Below are 26,100 nucleotides of genomic sequence, written 5' to 3'. Positions count from 1 at the left end.
TTTGATCGCTTTTTATTCCGATTTTTGGGAGGCGGAATGAACAAAAACCAGCAATTCCTGAAATTCTTTTAGGGGGGGGCGTTTATACCGTTCCGCGTTTGGTAAAAAGGATAAAGCAGTTTTATTCTTCGGGTCAGTACGATTACAGCGATAACTCATTTATATAATTTTTTTATGTTTTGGCGCTTTTACACAATAAAAACTATTTTACATAAAAAATAATTGTTTTTGCATCGCTTTATTCTGAGAGCTATAACTTTTTTATTTTTCTACAAAAAGTTAAAGTGTAAGGTGGCACTGCCTGCAACAATTCATTCACCAATACAGGCTGTGTAATGATCCAGCGTTAATCAAAGCAGTCCGCCAATCCTGACTTGGGGTGCACCTCTGCCAAAGTCATAAATAGTCCAATATTAGATAAAAAGATGAGAGCACTCAAAAGTGCTCTCATCTTTTTATCTAATATTGGATTTTTTATTTTTCTGCTGATGATGCTGTATGGCGGCTTTTTTTTTGCGGGACAAGATGACGTTTTCAGCGGTACCATGGTTATTTATATCCGTCTTTTTGATCGCGTGTTATTCCACTTTTTGTTTGGCGGTATGAGAATAAAGCGTTGTTTTTTGCCTCGTTTTTTTTTTTTTTACGGTGTTCACTGAAGGGGTTAACTAGTGATATAGTTTTATAGGTGGGGTTGTTACGGACGCGGCGATACTAAATATGTGTACTTTTATTGTGTGGTGTTTTTTTTATTTAGATAAAGAAATGTATTTATGGGAATATATTTATTTTTTTTTTCTTTATTTAGGAATTTTTTTTTTTTTTTTTACACATGTGGAAAAATTTTTTTTTAACTTTTTTACTTTGTCCCAGGAGGGGACATCACAGATCGGTGATCAGACCGTGTGCATAGCACTCGGTCTGATCACCGATGTGCCAGGCACATTGCAGGGGCTTGCCGGCGCCTGCTATGAGGATTCTCAGCAGACGCCGGCAAGCAGGGTCATCTTATGACCCGGAAGGAGTCCCCCGGCCATCTTGGATCCGGGGACTCCTTCCAGGTCACCGGAGCAGCGCGATCTCATCGCGCTGCTCCAGTGGGAGAGCGCAGGGAGCCCCCGTCCCTGCGCGATCCCCCTCTATGCCGCTGTCACTATTGACAGCGGCATCAGAGGGGTTAAATGCCCGCGATCGGCGACAGCGCCGATCGTGGGCATTGCTGCGGGGTGTCAGCTGTCATATACAGCTGACACCCGCACCCGATCACCGCGGCGCTCAGCGTGAGACCGCGGTGATCGATGCGCCGTACTAGTACTGCGGCTGGCACTAATGCAGTGCCGGCAGCGCCGTACTAGTACGGCGCATGTCACGAAGGGGTTAAAGAGAATCTGTCATCAGGATCTCTCCCCTCAAAATATTTACATCTGCATGTAGCTCTTTCAAAGATAAGTCCTGCAATACCTTTACATAGCCAGTCCATTCCTCCATTACTGAGAAATCAGCACTTGAATTGATATGCAAATGAGACTGTAAATCTGAAGCCTCTGTCACTCCAGCTCAATTCACAATTAGTGATGAGCGAGTGTACTCGTTGTTCGGGTTTTCCTGAGCACGCTCGGGTGGTCTCCGAGTATTTATGACTGCTCGGAGATTTAGTTTTCATCGCCGTAGCTGAATGATTTACGGCTGCTAGCCAGCCTGAGTACATGTGTGGGTTGCCTGGTTGCTAGGGAATCCCCACATGTAATTAAGCAGGCTAGTAGATGTAAATCATTCAGCTGCCGCAATGAAAACTAAATCTCCGAGCAGTCATAAATACTCGGAGGTCACCCGAGAGTGCTCAGGAAAACCCGAACAACGAGTACACTCGCTCATCACTATTCACAATCCATCGCCACCTCCTTCTGCCTGACTGACAACCTCTATGCTGTGTGACTTTGGGCAAAAAAACGATCAGTATCAAGAAAGAGGAGGTGGTGCAAGATGAGGAATAGAGCAGGTGTAACAAAGACTTCAGATCTAACTTAGTTGTCACAACTCTGTTGTCAGGTGTCGTGGGACAAGGGGCTCCTTCCCTGTCTCTAACGCTAGGAATGCTCTAGCTCGCCCTGCTCCCCAGATTTCTTCTGATGGTGTAGACGATGGGGCCTTGTACCTTGCATTACCTCCTCAATCCACCCTCAGTCTGTACCCTTCCCCCACCCAGAGAAGAGGGGAGTAGTTGTGTACCGTAATGCACCAACCAGACTAACAAGGTTATACAAACGGGGTAATGAAAAATACCAAACATACAAACATACTCATATATATAACGGAGGAATGCATCAGGGAGTGGAGGATGGGGTTAAACCAAAGTAGAAGAAAGAGAATTATCACACACTCAAAACTTTGCAAAAATCACAGATAAATCCACCAAACGCCTTCTAAAATAACAACTACCAACAAACTCCAGCTATGCAGCAAAAGCCTCTCTGACAATCAGTGCTAGCCAGGACCCAGATTAGTGGCTAACAGTGCACAGCTGAGAGCCTTAATGCACCAAGAGCTCTCAACAGAGCAGGTTAACCCCTGGACTGACAAAATAAATTTACCCCATTTAATAAGAAGGTGAAGTGCTTCTAACTAGTGTAGAAGAAGGAGAAATCAGACGCTGCATTCTTCTGGCTCCTCTCTGTTGGGGTAAACCCCTGATACTAGTCCTTCAGCCTCATCTGCATGGCAATTAACGTGCTGATTTCTCAGTAATGGAGGAACAAACTGGCCATGTAAAGGTATTGCTGGACTTGTCTGTGAAGAGCTACATGCACATATAAAAATTTGGGGAGTGAAATCCTGCTGACAGAATAATTTTACAGTATAATCTAGGTGTTGAACAAATAGCAATAATCAAAGATCAAACACCCACACACCTACTGTGATACATTGACAATTCCTTACTATTGCAAGGGAAATCAGAACATAAAAAAGCTGAGAGTCAAAAAACAGCTTATAGCTTGTTGATATGCAAATCGTTACCAATCAAGTAATCAAAGTGGTCCATCCAGAAGAAGGTGCATTTTTCTATATTGTTAATTTTGTAGTTCTCTTACTGTTGAACACCAAAGTAATGCTACAGTCTGATATATATATTAGGTAATGCTCTGCCAATCATTATCTGGGTTATTTAGGATAACATATAGGGGTTTTTCTAGAAATAGCATCACTATAACAACTCAAGTGACATACAATTCCATGAAGCCTATAGACAAGTGTCAATTATTCTGTAAGAAGCAAAGACCCTTTGATCTTATCACAAACAGGTGATGGATACTAGGCAGCATTAATCTTCTATTAAAAAGCTCACCTGCCAATACAAGTATATACACGTGCCCAATCTCATCAGTCCTCAGATGTACCATCAGAAGCTCTACAGATCACAGCTGAATACGTGAGCTGTAAATTCTACAAAAAGCCTTCAAGCAATAACAAAGACATTTGGTCTTCCAAGTGATAAATCAATAATAAAGACCTAATTGCATATTGATTAGCATCTAGATACATCTCAATCCATTAGAGATGCAGGCAGCGTGAGTTACTGTAGATGCCAACGCACGACGTGTACTTACACACTCAAATATTTATTACCAGCTTGAGGGTGATATTAGGCAGTCTTCTGCCCCTGGCAAGCATCGTATGTAAATTCTACAAGGGGTCACAAAGTGACTGCTATAACTCAATGAAAAGCCTGTAAGTGCTAGTCAAACATTAATGAATATGAATGGCAGCTATAAATAACAGGCTGGCGGAGAGGACCTCAGTATATCAACAAGCAGGGAAAAACAGCTCTGCCACTACACTTGCCAACATGTAGGAGGCTGTTTTCCCGGAAAAAAAAGAATACAAATTATTTTACTTTTGCCTGTTTAATTCTAAGAAACAAATACAACTTTTGTGTGCTCAGTTTCTGTTACATTGTATCTATTATCTATCTATCTATCTATCTCTCTATCTATCTATCTATCTATCTATCTATCTATCTATCTATCTATCCCATATCTATCTATCTATCTATCTATCTATCTATCTATCTATCTATCTATCTATCCCATATCTATCTGTCTATCTATCTATCTATCTATCTAGCTAGCTAGCTAGCTATCTATAAGAAAAAATTGGAACAGCATCAAATATTACCTTACAGATTATGCAAAGCTCTCCCAGCCAGCAATCTAATGGTCTCCAATGGTAGAATCAAAAAAGGAAAGCAGCACAAAAAAACTAAAGTAAATAAGTGGACTTTAATGCCTGAACGGCGTGGCAACGTTTCGGATGTAATATCCTTTTTCAAGCTGAAAAAGGATATTACATCTGAAACGTTGCTATGCCGTTCAGGCATTAAAGTCCACTTATTTACTTTAGTTTTTTTGTGCTGCTTTCCTTTTTCTATCTATCTATCTATCTATCTATCTATCTATCTATCTATCTATCTATCCCATATCTATCTATCTATCTATCTATCTATCTATCTATCTATCCCATATCTATCTATCTATCCATCTATCTATCCCATATCTATCTATCTATCTATCTATCTATCTATCTATCCCATATCTATCTATCTATCCCATATCTATCTATCTATATATCTATCTATCCCATATCTATCTGTCTATCTATCTATCTATCTATCCCATATCTATCTATCTATCTATCTATCTATCTATCTATCTATCTATCTATCTATCTATCTATCTATCTATCTATCCCATATCTATCTATCTATCTATCTATCTATCTATCCCATATCTATCTATCTATCTATCTATCTATCTATCTATCTATCTATCTATCCTCTATCTATCTATCTATCTATCTATCCCATATCTATCTATCTATCTATCTATCTATCTATCTATCTATCTATCTATCTATCTATCTATCTATCTATCCCATATCTACATGTTGGAAACAAAATGTCGCCACACAGGGCTTATAAGTAAATAATCAATTTTTTGTACACTCTTTGGGGTGTTGTCTCCAGTTTTTCTTTTTTATCTGGATGGTTTGGTCTGTACCAGGGAGGCTTTGCACCCTTATTCCTGAAAGGCGCTGCTCTATTTTTCTAAACATATCTATCTATAGATCTTTGCTCACAGAGCAAGTTGTTACAGTTGAATGTGAAACCTTGGACTGGTTGAGTGGTTGAGTCCTGCATTTTCCAAGATTTTGTTCTGTTTGTACCATTTAACAAGGTTTTTTTTCTGCAGTATGCATTATGACTAGTGATGAGCGAGTATACTCGATGCTCGGGTTTTCCCAAGCACGCTCGGTTGATCTCAAATTATTTGTTAGTGCTCGGAGATTTAGTTTTCCTTGTAGCAGCCGAATGATTTACATCTCTTAGACAGCTTGATTACATGTGGGAATTCCCTAGCAACCAGGCAATCCCCACATGTAATCAAGCAGGCTAGTAGCTGTAAATCATTCAGCTACGGCGATGAAAACTAAGTCTTCGAGCACTAAAAAATACTCCGAGGACATACGAGCATGCTCGGGAAATTTGGAGTAACGAGTATATTCGCTCATCACTAATTATTACTAGTGATGAGCAAGTGTACTCATTGCTCGGGTTTTCCCCAGCACGCTCGGGTGGTCTCCAAGTATTCGTAACTGCTCAGAGATTTAGTTTTCATCACCACAGCTGAATGATTTATAACTGCTAGACAGTTTGAATACATGTGGGGATTCCCTAGCAACCAGGCAACCCCCACATATACTCAGGCTGGCTAGCAGCCATAAATCATGCAGCTGAGTCAACAAAAACGAAATCTCTGAGCAGTTACAAATACTCGGAGATCACCCGAGCTAGCTCAGGAAAACCTGAGCAACGAGTACACTCACTCATCACTAATAACTACATATCCAATTTGAAACCCATTTTTCCTGTTTGCCATGTGCATAATCTGGAATAGGAGTCAATTGTTCTTATATTCTTCAATTAAACCCAAAGAAGCAGTGTGATCTTGTTCACTGGTTTGCTGAAATAAAGTACGGTAATTTGTGGTCAAAATAGGAGTTAAAAAACAGGTATTGAAGAAAAGAGTTCAAGACTTTTCTGATTGTTCAATGGCTATCAGGATTGGAGGTTTCCTTCGGTGCCCGGACTGACATATGTACACGCACCTGGAGCAGGAATTCCATGGAGAATACCGCTGTGGCAGATGTGACTATGTTGCCCACTTGGAAGCTTGTAATAAAGATTTGGAGGAGCAAAATGTAACATTGAAGGTGATTGATAAGAGGAGCATGATGACCACTGAGCCAGCAATTAGTGGGGTGGTCGTGGAAGAAATGGGTGAAAACAAACAGGCAGGTACTTGCTATAATGTAGTAAGGAGGAGTCCTAAAAAGGTCTAAGAAAATAAAAGCCGTTTCTGCTCCTGTACTTCCAAGGTAAATATCCAAATTGGGTGATGATTCAAGGGTGTCAGAATTGGCAACCTTCCTTACTGGAGTCTGGGAGAGGACAATGATAATCTAACTTTTGGGGTCCGCATGAGAATCAATGACAGAATAATTTGCTGATGGAGGATCCTTAAAGGGAATCTGACAGCAGATTTTTGCTACCTCATATATGTAGGAAAAGAGACCATGATTCCAACTATGTATCACTTAGTTTACTGGATGCAACCGTTCTGACACAATCAGAACTTTGAGATGTAAAATGCAGCAGAGCTGAGAAAGCTGCCCCCCGCCCACACTAGACTCTTTAAATACAATAGCTGTTAACAGTGAGCTGCTTATCACAGGGTGAGAAGGTGTGGTTGGACTAATATAGTCTGGCAATGCTAATCACAAGGTGATAAAACCTTTACTATCAGTAAACAACAGCACACGTGATAATAATTGACACATCATTGAACTGTTTCTCAACCTCTATCTCCTGATGTCTTTAAATTACATAACAAAAACCTGCTGACAGATTTCCTTTAAGAAAACATATGAAGAGTAAAGGTACCTTCACACGAAGCGACGCTGCAGCGATAACGACAACGATGCCGATCGCTGCAGCGTCGCTGTTTGATCGCTGGGGAGCTGTCACACAGACCGCTCTCCAGCGACCAACGATGCCGAGGTCCCCGGGTAACCAGGGTAAACATTGGGTTGCTAAGCGCAGGGCCGTGCTTAGTAACCCGATGTTTACCCTGGTTACCAGCGTAAAAGTAAAAAAAACAAACAGTACATACTCACCTGCACGTCCCCCAGCGTCTGCTTCCTGACACTGACTGAGCTCCGGCCCTAACAGCACAGCGGTGACGTCACCGCTGTGCTTTCACTTTCACTTTAGGGCCGGCGCTCAGTAAGTGTCAGGAAGCAGACGCTGGGGGACGCGCAGGTGAGTATGTACTGTTTGTTTTTTTTTACTTTTACGCTGGTAACCAGGGTAAACATCGGGTTACTAAGCGCGGCCCTGCGCTTGGTAACCCGATGTTTACCCTGGTTACCAGTGTAAAACATCGCTGGTATCGTTGCTTTTGCTTTCAAACACAACGATACACGGCGATCGGACGACCAAATAAAGTTCTGGACTTTATTCAGCGACCAGCGACATCACAGCAGGATCCTGATCGCTGCTGCGTGTCAAACTAAACGATATCACTAGCGAGGACGCTGCAACGTCACGGATCGCTAGCGATATCGTTACAAAGTCGTTTCGTGTGAAGGTACCTTTAGGCTACAAGTTGAAGACTACAGGGTGATGTTCAAGCTAGTGCCTTGCGTAACAATGGAGAGATAAAGGGCAATTAGGAGCTTAAGGAGATAAATGCCTGGCCCCTGGCCTTGGTGTAGAACAGAAGGATTCGGGTTCATAGCACCGAGCTGACCTTTCTCTGGGATACAAGGTGTATTCTGCAGATAAATTGCACTTAAATTGAAGGGGGTAGAATTTTCTGGGGAGTAGAATTCTACTAAGGGTGAGGGCAGAAAATGACTAGTGATAATTGAGGAGGATGAGGGAGATCTCTGTTTTACATAGAGTGAAGACAAATGTGCCATCATTCTTTCAGGAATTAGCATTTCTGAAAGTGAATTGGAAGTGAAGGAGCACGCTTGTATGTTGGGAGTGATATGAAGGGGATGTTGGGTGAGAAAGTCGAACCCTCTTGGGTGAAATTACTATGGGAGGTAAATTATGATAATATAATTATAGGTGTAATCTATTGATTGGCCAACATCAGTGAGGAGTTGGTAGGACAGCTTCCTAATCAGATGGCATGGTCTGCAAAGGCTGGTAGAGTGGTGTTGATGACTGGCGTCATGACTCTGCTTCATCTGCAAACAGAAGAAATTCCTCATCTTGTTATAAGATCATTTTATGGGCCATTTTTGGGGGGTCTCGATTTGATTTGCCTTTCACTTTGAGATTGATGTACAGTATGTGGAAGAAAGGAAAAATGGTTTTGTTTGATACAATTGATCTTACATTTTCTTACTACCCTCTCTCTATTCTCATAATATGGTCTTAATAATATCCAAATTGATTTTTGTTAGAAATATGCTGCCCCACTGTGATTTCATAAACTCACATTAGGGACATTTTTCTATTTATCAGACTCCTGATCTTAATTATTCTTCATTAATTGTGTGACTCATTGTATGGATTGTAATATTTTATTTATATATTCAGTATATATAATATCCATGTAGTAATCTATTAATGGGTAAGATTCTCATTTGGCCAACAGCTAACTCTGCCAACTCCATCATACTCGTGAATACTCCGCTCAACTACTCATGTGTTTCTATGAGGAGAATCCCGTAAGCTGGTGCACATCAATCCCTTTAAAAACATATTTATTTAGAAAATGAATGAAACACATCTATTAAACCCCTGTGCACAGTGAAAATTAGAGTACGTCTGAGAAAATTCTGCACAAAAATGCAGCAGTATTTCTCTTTTAGACATGTCAGGAAAGATTCTGATCCCCAGAGTTTTATGATAACATAACATAGACATTCTATAAATGTGACTCTGAGATAACGTGAAAAACCTTCTAGTCTAGACAACATAGGTACTGTTCTAAAAGGCATTTAAAGCACACCACATATAGAATAAAAATATATTTAAAAAAAGTATCCGTTTTGTTATTCCATCATGATATGTATCTGTGTCTCATGCCTCAACGTGTTTCTCCATTACTGGATCATCAGGAGGCCCAATTCAGAATTTATGAGAGATAGAGAAAGCCATAAAAGATGCAAGATAGTGATATGCCCATTGAAAATCCTGTGAGCTCTCTTCTGACAGTGCGTGTCTGCCTACAGATCAAAACTGAATGTGGCCCTATCCTCGCATGACATTTAAGAGGTTGTCCACTAATTTCTCATTGATAGCCTATCCTCAGACACCGCTAACTCCAAGAACAACTGATCGGCAGGGATGCAGGGTGTCACACCTCCACCGATCAGACATTGATGATCAATCCTAAGGATAGGTCCTCAATGATAAAGTAGTGAACAACCTCTTTAAGTGATTTCGGAAGAGTGAGAAGATCCTCATACACTTTAGATGGTGGCCCAATCACCCAACTATCATATAATGTGTAGGGCTCAAGTAATCGGCATAAACCAAGCAACTGAACTGACAATATTCTGTAAAGAGTATTACAGAAACTACACTGATAACTCTGGTAGTCTGTATATAGATATATTAGATATATTTTCAGACCATGTAAGCAATATTAAAAGTTTAATTTAAGCATTTATTACAATATTCTTTTTATTTCATCTCAGATCCAGGTTTCTAATCAAAACAGTGACCCGTGGTGTAAATGCGACAGCAGGCATCTGCTCTGCCAGTGACTAGTAAACATGGCTAATTATCTACAAAAATGGCTGAACATCCAGTTTACCATAGACTCCGGCCAGGTTTTCCGCTGTTCATGGGAGATCGTTAAGGTGTTTTGCCAAATGATGTTATTTTGCTAATACTAGTACATATAACTAGATTTAGAAAGTACTAATAGGCTGTGTATTTAGGGATATGATGGCTGAAATCTCTGGCTGAAAAATGAAGGTTAATATGCTATCCAATTGGGGAAAAAGACACAGCTGTGACTTGAAATGTTTTCACACAAGTCTGCCAATTAATTATACAAATCTGATGCTAGAATAAACCAGTAAAGAAGAAAAAAACAGTTATATACCCAGAGTATATAATTTATCTCTTAACGGTCAGTGCCATTAAGTGTCCTCCTAAAGGCTACTAAACTAAATGAAGATAAATGAAAATGTCCCTATGGCTATTTAACATCGCAGGCCGCAATACACACTGCTAGTTTTCTCATATGCTTTTGAAATCCTTGGTGCCCATTTCAGTGAAATTAACTGAAGTTTATCCAATTCACCGCGTACTGGAAATGATTTAAACAAAGCTCATGTTAAGACGGAGGTTAATCATGTAGACATCTGGGTGAAGCTCATATATCAGCCAGGCAGACATGAAGTCTCAGTGGTCATTTCCCAGGCACATTTGTAATTAATATGTAAAGCTGTTTCCACTTAAAAATAGCAAGTTATTACAATAAACGGAGCTCAAATCCACAATGAAAATAATGTTATACCACAGCAGTGTACAAAAAAGGGGATTAAATGGTCAAACTCCTTAATTCTGCATCCAAAGGAATGGGAACTCTAAGTTTGTAAGGTGTATGCATTCGGCACACTTTTATATATGTCATTTTTAAAATGGCTTCTCCTTAAAGGAAAACCATTATCAGAAAATGAGCTGTTGTTTAAATATGGTTTGGGCTATAATTTAGTTTTTATGTCGAGATTTTTATGAAAAAAAATTGTAATCTTGCAATTTTCAGTGTGGTCACTGAGGCTTTTGTAGACTCATATTTTCTCTCCTTTCAGGAATATTTTCAGCAGGCTCCTTAACATTTGAGGCACAATTACTATGACAGGTAAAGCTGCTAATACAGGATCAACCAATCACAATGGGTAATGTCAACCAGCTCCCTTCATAATGACTTCACACAGGCTTATTAGATACGTCAAAGATAGATTCAAGTTCTGTTCATTGTGGCTAAGTACATGCGTTGTTTCCTGAAACAACAAGAAGTTAAAGTCTAAAAAAGCCACAGTGCTCAAAGTGAAGATTGCAAGAGTTCTATTGCTTTCAATACACATTGAGATAAGAAAAAAATTTAAAAAATTGCCAAAATTAGTTTAATAATTAGCACAAAAATCTGATTGAAACAATAGGTCATTTTCTAATTAAAGATTTTTGTTTAATGCCTTATTTTTGACAATAATTCTTAAATATGAATCAAAGGCTCAATAAAATATTTTCCCATATGCACACAAAAATATTTGTCACTCAACCATAAGTTTTCTAAAAATGCTGTCAGCAAGAAGTCCCCACAGTGACAGCACACCAAAAAACAGTTCAATCCAATATATTATAAAAGTCATTGCTCATATGCCGCTTCCTTTTCCAATGGTAATTAAATCCTGGTAATTAGATTTCTCTGCCCTTTGCTAATATTCTGAGTATGTCCAGAGTTCAGTTGTTGAGTAATTACAAAGTTGAAATATCTGAGTGGGTGGCAGAAATCTAGGGCAGAACCTCACATTTCTGCTCAAATATGCTGAAATAAGGGTTGGACCAATTGAACTGTGCTAATCTGATATTTGACTTATTAACGTAATTTTCAAATCACTCCCTGAAAATTGCCTAAATTATTAATATGGTTTTAGAATTGAAAGCAGTGAGGCATGTTTTTTAAAAGTTTTTCACACAAATTTTGCCATGTGAGCATATCCTTTGTTATGGCCATATCTGCCATGAGGTAAAAAGCAATCTGTCTAAGGCTGCAGAATGCATCTTATTAAAAGGGTGGAAGGAAGCTACCGACTGAAGGTTGTTTCACTTCTTCAGTGGCAGATGGCAGTGGCTGCTATCTTAACAATGTGCCAATGACTTCCATAAAAACAACCTCTTCCACCTCTCTTGAGATCCAGCGCTGCCAGCAGTCGGAGCCATGAAAGTGGTGGAAGGAAAGGGTGGCAGCATGGCGCCACTGCTGAGGAGGAACATGCCTGTTTCCTAAGGATACTTGCTGACCTCATAAACATTGTTCTAGACTACACAATAGCTAATGTATCTGTATATACAGTATGTGTTTTATACTGTATGTATTTGTAATAAATGTGCATTTGTATGCGTGTGAATATGTGTATTTACATTATGTATGATTGCACAGTATATCTGCCTATATATTGTGTGTATATATTTGTAATGTATACTTATACATGTATTTGAATTATGTATGCTAGATGTGCATATGTGTATGCATAATGTTTGTCTATGTATATATGTATGTGTGTATTTTGTGCAGAGCATGTATGTGTATATGTATGTGTGTATTTTGTGTAGAGTATGTATGTGTATGTGTGCATTATTTTTAATGTACGGTATGTTCTCAGTAGAACTTTGTACAGTTGAAGGTTTGAATGGTTGTAAATTGTAATAACTTTATTCACTGTATGAGATCCTTACCTGCCAAAGTGTGTAAAATCCCTTTACATGGTGATTTTATATTCTTTATGTTTCTTTTACTCAGGATAAATGCAATTTCTATAAATATGTGACAGCTAATGTAAAAAGTGGCTGGTTCATGCAATACAGCTGTGGCATGGTTGTCTTGTGTTATATTCATGGGAAATCTGTGAACATTTGGCAAATGGCGAAAAGTTTCACGCTTCATCTCATTCAGCAATTGCTAAGCTTCCATTTGAAGTTTTATGAAAACCGGCACAAATGGAAAAGCGAAGACTTACACAAAGCACCAAGTTACAGTTTTCTTGTACGGTATTAAAGAGAAATGAAGGATAATAATTTGGCTATTGAAAAGTATTTAAAAAATTAGCTATTGACAAGCTACTAAACAACCCAACAAAATGTTAAATACTTTTTTTTTAAATAATATATTAAAGGGGAAAAAAACAAACTAACTTTAGGTGAAATAACTTTACAAGCAAAACGGAAACACTGTACTAGGGAGGGCCAAGGGGGGCCTATAGGAATGGTAGATATTTTATGGCCAACAACCTCACAGGCCCAACAATAGGCATAACGGAACATATTGTACCTTAAAATAAAGCAAAAGCCAAGTGGGCAGGTTTAACTGACGTAGAACTACAGTGTATAGGGGCCTTTAGTATCACTATAAATTATAACTTAGAGAATATGTGCGTAGATCACTTTATTCACTTCACAGTTCAAGGTCAAGATGAGGTTTTCTTTGATACCCTCAGACATGGATGTAACTGGCAAAACATTGCTTGGCATGAGCAAATTGGTGTATTTGAGAATGCTTCTGACGTTATTTAGTCATTATGATGATTTTATAACTTAAAAAATCAAATAAAGACATTTTTCACTTACCATGCTATTCATTTTTGAAGAAGTAGAGATTGTTCTCTGTTTTCGGAAATGAGACAATTCATCTGGGTGTCCTTCCTTTGGTTTGAATGCCATCCTGCTGCCCCCTGCTGTGCCCTCGGAGGATGAACGCAAACGTCTCTCTGAATATCGCCCATCTCGGTGTGGGCTGAAACTACTGGCATAGTTAACTGGGAACACACAGATGGTAGTTCTGATAAGTGTTTGTTAAAACGAAATATATTCCGTTCTATTGTAACGAAATAAAAACATTTCAGTTTCTAGAAATATATCACTCAAGTGACAACATTACATTAAAACTGTATTACAGGCTAATATTGATGAGCGAGCGTACTCGTTGCTCGGGTTTTCCCCAGCACGCTCGGATGACCTCCGCGTATTTGTTAGTGTTCGAGGATTTAGTTTTGATCACGGCAGCTGAATGATTTACAGCTACTAGCCAGGCTGAGTACATGTGGGGGTTGCCTGGTTACTAGGTAATCCCCACATGTAATCAAGCTGGCTAGTAGCTGTAAATCATGCAGCTGCTGAGGCGATGAAAACTTAATCTCTGAGCAGTCATAAATACTCGGAGATCACCCGAGCGTGCTCAGGTAAACCCGAGCAACGAGTATACTCGCTCATCACTACAGGCTAATAATTGTGACACCGATACTTGGCTGATGGGTCAAAATCATAAAACAGGCTCTTGGCCCTACGGCCCGTGCAGTCAGACTGGTTCATGCACCAGTACAATATCACAACTACTTGAAACTTTATTTATCCATAGTATCCAATTTATAGTGCAAGCTTAGACTAAATTGTATTAAAATGTGATACATTTAGCAAAGTATTTGATAATGTTTAACATTGGAGCAACTTTATACTTCTCTAGTCCACATTTACATCACTCATTAGTTGGCTTATTTAGAGCCAGAAATTCATGTTTTTGTCACATTTAATTTAGACCACATCTAATATGGTGCAAGTCACAAGAAAAATTGATTTTTGGCTGCAAATTCAACTAGAATTCTGAAGCATTTAGCCCAATAAATCTTTCACAACCCCCCTTTCTTGAATCCTACATGGATCTTAACATCACCTTATCTTTGACTGTGGCAATTTAGCTATTTAGCCTCGGGGTTAGAGCCTTGGCTATAGGATAGGGTTTCACAGGAATGACTTGAGCCTCATACATAAACACCCAAATCCCATCGAGCACCCAGTAAATCTCTCATCCTCCATGTTGTTTTGAGAACACTTGAAAAGGTAACCACCCTTTTAAAATGGAAAGATTATGTTACCCACATACAAATATGTCCTTCCTCACATTTCCTCTTAGCTTAACATATGCTGAAATGTGAGATTTGAAAAGCAGCCTCGATAATAAATATTTTTATATAGTTCTCTGTCGGGAGTTGGTTTATGCTCTATAGGACTGATGTATTGAGGTGTATGAGCTATAATTGTGATGTAAACACCTAAAAAAGTTGCAAAATTGCAGCACAACTCAGAAATTGTTACTCTTGGCATTTTCACTTTAGTCTCGGCCAACTTTGCCGAAATGTGCAAAGATGGATGGGTGTTATGATCCGGTGACCTTGGAGCCGCATGAGACTTTCTCAGGAGAATGCATCTGTACTGACCGCAAACCCTAAACTGACACCGCAACTAGAAGTAGCCGTGGGGTGTACCTAAACCATCCTAGACACCTCGACACAGCCAGAGGACTAAATACCCCTATAGATGGAAATGGGAATCCTATCTTGCCTCAGAGCAGAATCCCAAAGGATAGGCAGCCCCCCACAAATATTGACTGTGAGTATTAGAGGAAAGACACACGCAGGCAGAAAACAGGATTTAGCAAAAGAGGCAACTCTAGCTAAATAGAAAAGGATAGGACAGAATACTAAGCGGTCAGTATTAAAACCCTGAAAATATCCACAGCAGATAATACAAAAATTCCACCATCTAACTAAAGACATGGAACGTATATCTGCATCTCCTGAGAATCCAACTTGACTGAAAAAATCCTGACACAGTCTAAGCTGGACAAGAAAAAACAATGAATAGCACTGATTTGTAAATCACACAGCATGTGTGCTGAAGAAACAAAAACCAGACACTTATCTTTGCTGATTTGGCAGCAGGGCAGGGGAACCAGACTGAGATCCAAAACCTCCAAGAACAATGGACAACTGGCAAGGACTAATGAATCCTGCAACCTTAAATACCCCAGTCAGACCTGCAATCAGCAGGGACACCTGCCCAGGATTGCAATCCAGAGACAACTGCATTACCACCAACCACCACCAGAGGGAACCCAAGAGCAGAATTCACAACAGATGGGATGTGGAATAGTCACACCTGCCCATCTACTTAATAAAATGTTGGCCTAACATATAACAACGTGTACTCCAATAGTGAGATATCTAGTGGAGGCACACGGTACTTGTAAGATACACTTAATTCATTAAGTTGTGTGTGCGTCTTAAAGAATTAGATGTATTTTACTTCACTACCCCTTTATTAAGACTGATGTGTACATTTCCAATCTTAATGAACCAACCCCTATGTGCTTCTGTGTGACTATCCTGTGGTTATGACGTGTATTACAGCCTGTGAAGCGTTGCACTAGCATGTTGCATTATAGTTTAGAATTTTTATCTCAAGAAATTGGAGTTATTAGCAAAACTAGTGGTATAGCTAAGAGAGGTCATTTTTTTTTCCATCTGTTCAATGGTCCTTTGGATTGTAAACTCCATATCATCTATTTTATGGTCCCTACAATTGGGAAACAGAAAATTAAATGGGGGTTTTATTGTGTCACAAGAAATAAATGGGCCATTGTACAGGTCTCACAATAAATTGATATACTCTGTGAAAAATTAGAATGAAGAAAGCAGTGCGAAAGTGAATTTTATTTAATTATCCTTTGAGGTATGAATTAGCAAGGCATGAAGGAGCGCCGTTTGATAGTTCGATAAACTATCTTGGCATATAATCTGTAGAACTAAATATCAAATAATTCACCTGCTTGATATTTAATTAGGGTTGAAAACACTTTTGGTATTTTAATTACAGACAATACTCCTAGTTTATGACAATTTTGGATTGCCACGGGGTAGAAATCATTAGTGGGTAATATAAATGTGAAAATCTAATTAAAATGGATGCCTCTAGTCAAGATGAAAGAACTGTGATGCAGCTCAGACATAATAGTTTGGGAAGGGCAGAACTTTGAACCGTCTGTTCTATGTATATTTTATTAGCTTGGTGCATTCCTTATTTACATAAAGGATTTATTACTTGGAAGAAGGCAGCCCTTTCCTTTGCTACTTGATTCCGTTTTAACTAACTCTAGATAAAAGCCAACTAATGAAAGAGTGTGTTTAAGCTAAAGTGATTATTAAAATGGCTTTGGTGTCCTAATAAAGAGACGTCAGAGCTCATATATTGTTATTCTACAACTAACGTAGCACAATTACACCTTAAAAGGGTTTTCGGTTATTTTAAAATAGGAGTAAAAATGGAACTATCAACTGATATTGGTGTGTTAATAAATATTTTTATTCTCTCTAGCGTTAATAACTTGGGTATTGGCGCTTGCTAACCTGGTGCCCAAATACATAGATAGAAGAAGCAGCTTCACTTCCTACTTTATTCATTCTGCCTGTAGCCAATATTTAGGCAAGTGCCTGGCAGTGTAATTCAGACACATGGTAACAATATTACACAATATGATTGTAATATTAAACACAAAATACTACAAAAAAGGGAGATGATATCAATGAAAGATTACACTCAGGGGCCGTCTAACCTTAGGCCAGGGTGTGATCATGCAATGTAGCATCAAAACATTTTCATAGCACCTGGTTACTTAAAGGGAATCTCTCATCAAGTTTATGTTACCTAATCTGAGAGTTGCATAATGTAGAGACAGAGACCATAATTGCAGCTATGTATCAAGTACTGTGTAGTTTTGATAAAATCAAGACATTTGCACTAGAGGGCTAGTGAACCTGCAGCCATGTAATCCTCCATAGCTCTGTATAAGCCTGCCCCCTACCACTGATTGCCAGCTTTCTCTGTACATTGTACATGGTTGAAATTATTGGTGTGGGCGGAGTTAGACAAAGCTCAGCATTCAGAGAGCTGGTAGATCTGCATTAGATAAAATAGTGATTTTACTAAAGATGACAGCAAGTAGACCCGTAAGGCCAGGTTCACATTGCGTTAAGTGTAGTGATGAGCGGTGGTCCTCCGAGTATTTTTTAGTGCTTGGAGATTTAGTTTTCCTTGACGCAGCAGAATGATTTACATCTGTTAGCCAGCATAAGTACATGTGGGGGTTGCCTGGTTGCTAGGGAATCCCCACATCTACTTATGCTGGCTATCAGATGTAAATCATTCAGCTGCGACAAGAAAAACTAAATCTCTGAGCGCTAAAAAGTACTTGGAGGACCCCCAAGCATGCTCGAGATATCTCGAGTAACGAGTATCGCTCACCACTAGTTAAGTGCAGTCCGTTCAACGCATGCGTTAAACGGACTGCACAACACAAGTGCCTTTTAAAGATCGCGTTATGCGATTGCGCTAGCGCAGATGCTCCATCTGCGCTAGCGGTGACGGACCCCAAAATGCAGCAGACCGTGTCCGAGGGTCCATCACAGAATGACGGCACATCGCTAACGCATGCCAATTATGACATGCGTTAGCGATGTGCTACATAATGGCAGTCAATGGAAGCGCTAATGCATCAGTTACATAGCGTTGGTGCCGCTATGTAACGGATGCCGTCAGCGCATTGCCATTGATGCAATGTGAACCCGGCCTAAGTAATACATTGCTGAAATCAAGGTCTTTACCCCTATACCATGCTGCTCTCAGAAGGCATAGCAAAATACTGATGACATATTCCCTTTAATCATCCAATCGATCATGGATGAATCCTCCTTCCTTAATTCGCATCCCTTGCTAACCTCCGTTGCTTAATTTTTACTCCTGCTTTCAGAAACAGACTGGAATAAAGTATAGAAGGCTGTATACCTCTAGTATGACCATGCTGAATTATGGCAGACTGTGTCTCAAGAGAAGCAATTCCATTTGTTTCTTGTAATGAATGATGATTTGGCATAGTAGAAGTTACATGACGTTTATGATATACTGCTGGCTCGGATCTCTTTGGAAAAGTCTGTGTGGAGTAAGAGTGCTCTCCGTTTTGATATACTTTTTCATCTATATGTTGTTCCTCAGTACCATTTTTTACTTTATAAGCATTGTTTGAAGGCAGTTCACAAATAGGTAAAAGTGGTTTAGAGCATACAAGAGATGGGTTTGACTCGGATCTTTCCACAACTGCCTCAACCTTGGGCTTTGTAAAGGCCAAACCATCACATTGCGAGTTGTCCTCTGCTACATCTTTATTATTTTCTTCTTTTGTAGTAATCGAGAGTGGGCTGGCAAAATTTTTTGAGGTAGAAACTAGATGGCAATGCTGTTTGCTGGAATGCTGATTTGTACTGTTTGGCAAAGAATCAGCTTCAGAGGCTGAATCATCCATAAAAGTGAAGTCTGATGGCGTCTGTGGAGCAGTTGTATGATCAGTTGATATAAGAGGTGACTGCAATGAGTTTTCTATAAAATCTGGTACTTCATTGGTGTTATGTTGTACCGTCTTGTGAAGTAAAGAATTTAGTTCAGTATGTGTGTGAACTTCTTCTTTACACCCAGATATTTGTGATGGTGAGGGTGTTGTACACTGAGATCCATGTTTGGAGAACCTACAATGGGATGAAAATGACCTAGGCAGAAGTTTCCTTGAGGAATGTTTAAATGAATGCCTGGTTTGATCCTCTATAAATCCTGAGTCATCTTCACCTTTACCCAAGCAGTTTGTGAACACATTTTTATGACTTGAATGTTCTTTCTTCCCTTCAAAATTTTCTGTAAAAGATCTGGTGATTTTCTTTCTACTTGATCCAGGAATACAAGTAGAGCCCTTCAATTTGATCTTAGACTGCTCTTCCAAATCAAGATTCTTTAGTTCATTTTGGTCTGTCACAGAATTTCTACCTTGACTACATTCATACCTTTGAGAACTTTCTTTTTTGTGTTGGAAACTTAAAGAAGGAGTACGAAAAATACTTCTGCGCTTTCCGGTGCTACCTGAGCTGGAATTGGTACTTGAAGGGGAAGAACTGTGCAGTCCGCCAGTATTGTTGGAAGAAGGCGAGGAAGGCAATGAATCTTGTTTACGGCTTAAAGTGCGTCTGAATATTGGCAGCCTGGAGACAAGTGCTGAGCGTTTTGTTCCTACGTCCCCCATCAGAACTAAGGTAGTTGCCTGAGAAAACACAATAAATATGAAATTGTAAATGGTTTACCATATACTTATAACAACCAACACAAACATCTAAGTGTAGGTATAGCAGAGTTGGATTTAGACAAATATTATGCGCCATTTATACTGTGGCAATTGTGCATCAAAATAAAAATGCCAGAGTTTGTTGGTTAGAAATAGCATCACTACTTTGCTCTGGCACTGTAACAAGTCCATGTGAGGTGGGTAAGCCAGACTTGGTTGGATCATAATAGCATAGCTATATTGATACTGCAGTGTAACACTCCATGTGAGATGAGCAAATTTTCCTGTGCTAGTATTCCAGCCATTTTTTTTCAGCATTCAAATATTATATGCCATTTATCCTGCACCAATTGTGCATCAAAATGAAAAACAAAATAGAGTTGATTGGAAAGAAAGAGTATTGCTATAATGCTCTGGCACTGTAACAAGTCTATGTGAGGTGTGAATGTTTGTTCAAGTATTCTTGATAATTTTTTAGCAGATAAATATTATATGACATTTATACAGCACCACTTCTGCATCAAAATAAAAAAAGGCAGAGTTGGTTGATTAGAAATATTATCGCTATACTGATACTGCAGTGTAAGAAGTCCATCTGAAGTGGGCAAATTTTCCTGTGATAGTAATACTACAAAGTTTTCTCAACAGGGATATATCATACTTAACTTAAAATGGGCAAGGCGCGTGGTAGGGAACGGGGAAGAGCACATGATGCTAATAGTGAGCGCAGGTGCCGAGGCTGTGGGCAAGATGAAACTGTGCCTGCTGCAGGAGCACAACAAACACACACATCATGTCTGCTTAGCATCCTGTCCCACTTTGTAGGAGGGGCACAGAACACCACTCTTGAAGCTAGACCAGTGAGAAAAGGTTGTCGGATGGATAGCAGATAATGCTTCAAGTCACCTTGTCAGTACCACCCTGTCTTCCACATGGTCCAGTCTCAGTAGCTGTGCTTCTGAACCACATAATACTCACCCTGACCCTCCTTCCTCCCACCATGCCGAGTGCCCAGAGACAAGTAATCCCACACTCAAAAGAGCTGTTCACATTTCCATTTATAAATTCTTGCCTCTCATCCTGCCCGTTTCAAGCAGGACATGAGGAGATTGCATGTAGCGATGCCAAAGTGTTTGAGCAGCCATGCTCTCAAGAATGCAATGGTGCAAAAATGCAATTACTGCCACAAGAAGTGAATGATGATGAGACACAATTGCCAACAAGTGAAGTTGTTATGTCAGCAAATCAGGAGGAGGACCAGTGTGCGAAAATGGAAGACTAGGTAGTGAATGATGAAGTCAATGACCCAGCCAGGGAAGGTGACAAGCAAAGTGAGGACAGCCACAGGAGGAGGGATCCACAGCACCACAATAGTCAAGAAGAAGCAGTGGGGTGGCTAGAAACAAAAAGCAGGCAAGTGTTCCCCAGAGCACCAATATGGGTGAACTGGCCATACCAAGGTTTAAGTGTTCCAGAATCTGGTGCTTTTTTAAAGACTGCCCAGCAGGGTCAACCCATCTAAAAGTGTGACCACCACCAGCATGCTCAGGAACATGAAAGAAAAGCACCTGACTAGTTGGACAGAACGCAATGGTACAAAAACAGTGTCTGCAGGTGACACAACTGCCTCTTCCCCTGTTCTATGTCCACATCAATCCACTGTACATGACACAGATAAAGATGCATCTCACCCTGCATCTGTTGTTAAACACTTTCAACCATCGTCAGCCACAAGTCCACATCCTTGTCCCAGCGCAGTGTTCACATGTCCCTATCTCAAACTTTTGAATGCAAGCATATATACGCAGCCACCCACCCACCCACCCACAGGCCACACTACTATATGCCACATTTGAAGACTGCTTGCCCTGAAAATTTTGCCTTTTAGACTTGTGGATATGTAAGCTTTCCGTGACCTCATGGCCGTGGCAGTTCCTCGGAACTCAGTACCCAGCCACCACTATTTCTCCCACTGTGCCTTCCTCGCATTGCACAAGCACATGTCCCATAACATCAGCCATGTCCTGACCAACGCTGTTTCTGGGAAGTTCCACTTAACCGCAGACACGTGGAAAAGTGCTTGTGGCCTGGGACGCTACATTTAGATGATGGCACACTGGGTGAATATTGCGGAAGCTGGGACCCAGTCGGACAGTGGGATGCAACACGTGCTACCGACACCGAGGATTCATTGAGGGTTGCCCCCACTTTCTCCAGAACTTCCTGCACCTCCTCTTTGGCTTCCATCTCTGAAATATCAACATCAGTCACATGCTGAGAGCACTGCAGTACTGCTTCGACAAAGTAGCAACAGGCTCTGCTGAAGCTAATAAGCTTTGGTGACAACCGCACACCTCCGCAGAATTGTTGAAAGATTTAACAGACCAGACTGATTTGTGGCTCTCGCCGTTGAACCTACGACCAGGCATGGTTGTGTGTGACAAATGGCCGTAACCTGATGGCAGATCTGAAGCTTGGCAACCTCACACACCTATCATGCCTGACCCACATGCTCAACTTAGTGATTTAGTGGTTTCTCAAAACCTACCCAGATCTGCCTGAGCTTTTGAAAGTATGCTGCATGTGTGCCAAATTCGACAAATCAACTACAGCTGCCACTGCCCTGACAGTGCTGTAGCAGCGTTTGCAACTTCCACCTCGCCAACTGGTGTGCAACGTCGCCACGCGTTGGAACTCAACGTTACATATGTTTGTCAATGCTTTCTGATCAGCAGAGGGCAGTAGTTGATTTCCAGCTACACTATGCTCATTGATATTCCAGTCAGCCTCTGCACACAAGAGCTGATGAGTGGGCATGGATGTCTGACATTAGTGCGGTTTCCAGAACTATGAGGACACAACCAAGATGGTGAGCAGCAATGACACCATTGTCAGAGCCACCATCCTGCTTCTCTGTCTAACAATAAGTACGGGTCACCCGATGGCCCTCTACAAATAGTGAGAGACGCTTCATGGACGTGAAACAAAATTGTGAATTTCAGAGTTCCTCCTTCATAAATTAAAAAGGATGAGTCTGATTATGTCTCACACACCACATGGCCAGATAACGTTATAAAATAATAAAATTACATCCCGCTGATTGTTTTTTAAACTTTTGAAAGAAATGCAAACATGCAAAAAAGCAGCAAAAACACTGCATGTGAACATAGCCCAAGGTGTGGAGAAGCTTTGTTTTCTATTTATTTTGCATTATATGCATGTCATTATCCTGGAAAGAATGTTTCTAAACATTTTATCTTTGGTTTTGTATGATTTATTGTCAGTCCGTAAAAGTGTTCCCAGCAGCGACCTGGGACTTAGAGATGCTTTCAGAGTTCTTTCCCATGCTGTTCCCGTACCATTTCAGCACTATTTTGATCAATTTCAGAACTTTATAGACCCCTGCAGACCTCTGAGGGGGGTCTCTGGAAAATTGCTCGAGTTTACCATTGACTTCCATTATACTCATTACTTGGGACAAGCACCCGTGCATTCCGATTTGCTCAACTCGAGTAACGAGAACCCAAGCATTTTAGTGCATGCTCATCACTAATAGTGACTTATACTAGGTCCTGACAGCTGCTGTGAGTGTCAAGAGATAACATACACATTATGTATGTATAGTTTTCACTCATTGTTATATAAAACTTTGCATGACTGTAGATGACAGTTGATAATTATCAGCAGTAATATTTTACTTTTCTGTGCTAATAAACTGCTGATATATATTTTATAAGAATTTTCTATACATTTAAATATAGAAATAATAAATAAAAAAGTTTCTGCACCTTTCCATTTTTGGTGGTCCATGAAAATTGGACCACACTAGGGTGACATCCAAGTGTGGTCTGATTTTTTGCACAGACCCATTGACTTGCATTGCAGAATTTCATCAGACCCTTCAGATCAAAATCTGACCGTTCTTCATGATTTTCATGTGAATGGAAATGGCCTCATAGTATTTGTACCTGTAATAATCTTTCTGTGAAAACCATGGATAGCACTCATATGTGAAATCAAACGTCTGAATAAGCTCTAAGTCAGCAACACTAGCCAGTGGTGAGATATATTCTGCACCTCAACACCAGCCACACACCCAGTAAGATGACTTACAAGGCAGCTTCCTAATGTAATAAAAGTAAAATAAAAATAGCGAGAAAGAAAAAGCTCAAACTTAAAGTGATAAAAATAAGGTAAATACCTGCTGTCTCCTACCTGGATCTCGATGGGGCTCACAATCTAAATTCCCTTGTAAGTATGTCTTTGGAGTGTGGGAGGAAACTGGTGTACCCGGAGGAAACCCACGCAAACACGGGGAGAACATACAAACTCCTTGCAGATGTTGTCCAAGGTGGGATCACTAGGACTCCAGTGCTGCAAGGCTGCAGTGCTATCCACTGAGCCACCGTGCTGCCCAATATTAATTTATTGGGCAGCTCCCATCACCGTTTTTTTTTCTCGTGCGAGTGAAATCCCAGCATGCTGCGATGTGCACCATAAATCGTCCGAGACTCGCCAATGCAAATCTATGGGTGCGAGAAAAAAATCGCACACCACACGGACCATCAGTGTGACTTGCAAGAAATACGCACCGGTGTCCATTGAAAAGCTGGCAAATAATGTGTGGTGTACAGTAAAATCACACTGACCGTTAGAATAGAATAGATACACATATAAATATACACATAGAATAGGTGTATATATATACAGGGTGGGCCATTTATATGGATACACCTGGGTGGGCCATTTATAAAGTTGAATCTAAAATTTCCGACTTCAATATGGCCGCCATGGTCACCACCCATCTTGAAAAGTTTTCCCCCTCCCATATACTAATGTGCCATAAACAGGAAGTTGATATCACCAACCATTCCCATTTTATTTAGGTGTATCCATATACATGGCCCACGCAGGTCTATCCATATAAATGGCCCACCCTGTATATATATGTCAGTGACACACAGATATATATATCTTTATATTGCATAGACAGATAGAAGAATAGCCATTAACCCTTTCACGACCTTGCCCTTTTCCGTTTTTGCATTCTCGTTTTTCACTCCCCTCCTTCCCAGTGCCATAACTTTTTTATTTTTCTGTCAATATGGCCATGTGAGGGCTTGTTTTTTGCAGGACAAGTTGCATTTTTCAATAACATCATTGGTTTTAGCATGCCGTGTACTAGAACATGGGAAAAAAATTCCAAGTGCGGTGAAATTGCAAAAAAAGTGCAATCCCACACTTGTTTTTTGTTTGGCTTTTCTGCTAGGTTCACTAAATGCTAAAACTGACCTGCCATTATGATTCTCCAGGTCATTAAGCGTTCGTAGACATTAAACATGTCTATGTTACGTTTTATCTAAGTGGTAAAAAAAATTCCAAACTTTGCTAAAAAGAAAAAATAATTGTGCATTTTTCCAATACCCGTAGCATCTCCATTTTTCGTGATCTGGGGTCAGGTGAGGGCTTATTTTTTGCGTGTCGAGCTGGCATTTTTAATGACACCATTTTGGTGCAGATACATTATTTTGATCACCCGTTATTACATTTTAATGCAATGTCGCAGCGACCAAAAAAACGTAATTCTGGCATTTCAAATTTTTTTCTCGCTAGGGTGTTTAGCGATCAGATTAATCCTTTTTTTATTGATAGATCAATTCTGAACATGGCGATACCAAATATGCGTAGGTTTGAATTTTGTTTTATTGTTTTATTTTGAATGGGGCGAAAGGGGGATGATTTAAACTTTTATATTTTTTTCATAATTTTTTAAAACTTTTTTTTTTACTTTTACCATGCTTCAATAGCCTCCATGGGAGGCTAGAAGCTGGCATAGCCTGATGGTTATTGCCCCACCCTGGCTAAAAACATCTGCCCCCAAGCCACTCCAGAAAAGGTGCATCTCTAAGATGTGCCAATTCTGGTACTCAGCATCTCTCTTCCCACTGCCCTGTAGTGGTGGCATATGGGGTAATAGTTTATAAATTTGATAATTTGTCATTACCATTTCTTTTTTACAATATGGTCCTTACCTTGTCTAATACTGTCCCTACTGATGGATGGTGTCTTTTTTTACATGTGAAATGTATATTGGAAAACCCAGTTATCAATTTGTTAATGTATTTTTAGGGCAAAATAGAGAATTGGAATGAAGCAAAGCTCTAAGAAAAGATGTTCCTTAATGTAATTTCATTGGAAATATAAACATGTATTAATACATTGTAAAATATAGGGAAAGGTCCTCTTCAATAGGTTCTATCTACATCTTTAAAAAAAATCAAGAGCAATTTTCAGTATACTA

The 26,100-nt window shown here is 39.9% G+C and overlaps 1 protein-coding gene across 2 annotated transcripts in view; it reads right to left on the bottom strand.

Moving 5' to 3' along the window:
• The window catches only part of CCSER1 (coiled-coil serine rich protein 1), a 1,470,964-nt gene that overhangs the window by 1,233,481 nt on the left and 211,383 nt on the right, over positions 1-26,100 (bottom strand). For both annotated transcript variants that reach the window (XM_077277225.1, XM_077277233.1), the window contains exons 2-3: positions 18,482-19,778; positions 13,436-13,623 (exon numbers count right to left, since the gene is read on the bottom strand). In XM_077277225.1, coding sequence (XP_077133340.1) covers positions 13,436-13,623; positions 18,482-19,760 — 1,467 coding nt within the window. In that variant the 5' untranslated portion in view covers positions 19,761-19,778. The remainder of the gene's footprint in view (positions 1-13,435; positions 13,624-18,481; positions 19,779-26,100) is intronic.

The sequence above is a fragment of the Ranitomeya variabilis genome, chromosome 1 (genome assembly GCF_051348905.1).
Source record: "Ranitomeya variabilis isolate aRanVar5 chromosome 1, aRanVar5.hap1, whole genome shotgun sequence".
Lineage (NCBI taxonomy): Eukaryota > Metazoa > Chordata > Amphibia > Anura > Dendrobatidae > Ranitomeya > Ranitomeya variabilis.
This window is presented reverse-complemented; position numbering and strand designations above follow the sequence as displayed.